This window comes from Acanthisitta chloris, unplaced genomic scaffold (assembly GCF_000695815.1).
Source record: "Acanthisitta chloris isolate BGI_N310 unplaced genomic scaffold, ASM69581v1 scaffold17794, whole genome shotgun sequence".
In the NCBI taxonomy this organism is placed as follows: domain Eukaryota; kingdom Metazoa; phylum Chordata; class Aves; order Passeriformes; family Acanthisittidae; genus Acanthisitta; species Acanthisitta chloris.
Genome location: NW_008671159.1, coordinates 8928 through 10713, shown reverse-complemented (window position 1 = coordinate 10713; position 1786 = coordinate 8928). Strand labels below are relative to the sequence as shown.

At 45.6% G+C, this 1786-nt stretch overlaps 1 protein-coding gene across 1 annotated transcript; it reads right to left on the bottom strand.

Moving 5' to 3' along the window:
- Window positions 1-741: 741 nt before the first annotated feature.
- Window positions 742-1653, bottom strand: NCMAP (noncompact myelin associated protein; the record flags this gene model as incomplete). The annotated part of the gene is made up of 3 exons (XM_009074000.1): window positions 1569-1653; window positions 1387-1471; window positions 742-879 (listed from the first exon to the last, which is right to left on the bottom strand). Coding segments are annotated over exons 1-3 (308 nt in total), but the record flags the coding sequence as incomplete, so codon positions are not given.
- Between the last annotated feature and the right edge of the window lie 133 nt (window positions 1654-1786).

The following is a 1786-nucleotide window of genomic DNA, read 5'->3' as shown; positions in this document are numbered from 1 at the left end:
CTTGCAGGGGGTGAAGGAAGCTTCACTTGCTTGGTACGTGGTGATTTTTTCCTATTTCCATACTTCTTTTATCAATTAAAGAGCTCAGATGTTGTGTAAGACAAAACTAACAGAGCTCCAGTGCTGAGCTTGGATGTTGAGAGTGAAAACCCTCAGACACCGAGTTCATGTGGAAATGGAGAGTTATAGAGTTTATAGAAATAGTTTCAAAATACTTGGACAGAAAAAGTCACTTTTTCTCTCAACTCACACATGTGGCATTAGAAACACAGAAGATGAGTAATGGTAAGTACAAGTTTGATGTTTCTGTACTATCCATCATGTGGAAAATAGGCCACAAACCTATCCCATGTCAATCCTAAGAAACCCAGGTCCAACCTGAGCTGTGGCATGTCCAAATATTTCTTCCAGAGAAAGTTCAAACTCTCTGAGCAAGGAAAAGCTCCACAAAATCTGAGCAGGCACCTCCTCAGTTTATCCATTCTCTCCAGATCCAAGGCTCTGCAGAAGCTTCACTACCTTCCTGGTGACTCCAATGCCTCCACCAGTTGATTTGTCATAAAAAAAGTGTCCAGACCTCTTATTATTCCTCCCAAACAGGGAAATCAGGCTGAATTACAATCTACAGATGAAAAACCAGCTCAGTGCTATCCAAGTGCAGTTTCTGCTGAGGAGTCCCAGGTCTGTGTGAAGAACAATTCCATCACTTCTCTCACAGGGAGGCTGAGCATTTCCAGTTACCTGTTCTGCATGTGGATATCCACAGGGATGAAAGTCACTGTGGGGTGCTGGGCCAGGCTGTTGCTGTTCTGCCCCAATGGAGGTGGCATTGCTGGTTTGGAGGTTTTGGGTTCCAGTTCCCTCTTCACTCGCATGCGCCTGCAAAGGGAGAGGTGACATGGTCACCAGAGCTGGGCTGGGCCAGAGGTGATGGCCTGAGCAGAGTTGGTCTCTCCATTGGTAAGTTTTGGGGAGGTTCCCACAGAACCAGGTTGAATCTAAGTTATTTAGAAGTCAAAGCAAGGTAGAATTTCATCCCACAGGCACTAAAGGGCAAGTCAGTGCTTCCAGGGCATGAAAGCCTAACCCAACACCCTGAGGAGTGAGCAATCAAGCTCCTTCTGGAAGCCTTGATGTACCCAGCAGACCTTCCCTACATCAACAGGAATCCCTAAAAAGTTTCCAACAAGCATCCTCCATCAAGAACCTCCTCATGCTTCCTACTCATCTAACCCCAGTGACATTCAGGACACTTCAATCAGCACATTAGGGTTTAGATTGTCCTGGAAATTGTCATCAACAAACCCTGAAATTCTCCCTGAGCTGAGAGCAGTGACTTGAGGTCACCTGGTTTTGCCTCAGTGGACACAGAGCTTGGCCACATACCTGTTGTATGTCTTCAAGATGAGCAGAACCACTGTGAAAATAACAATCACTCCTACCACGATGGCAGCAACTATTGCTCCAGAACCTGGGGAGAAGCAGGAAGGGGAATTTGATAAGTTCAAGATCCACTTTAAAGGGAAAGAACAACAACAACAAAACCACCACTTCATTCCTTTTCTTACTTTGATAGAGACTTTGTTCCTGAGATTTTGTGGTCACATTCACTGAGAGCTGAGTGTTGTTGACCAGTGGCACAGGCGTCGTCATCGTGGTTGGGCTGCAGAGGGGGGAAAGGAGAGTCAGTTCAGACAACACTAATAAAATACCAACCCAAATTTGCCACTGATAATTAGACAACTGTCCATTAAAGCTTCAGAGCCTATTAAGTGCAGCCTCACTG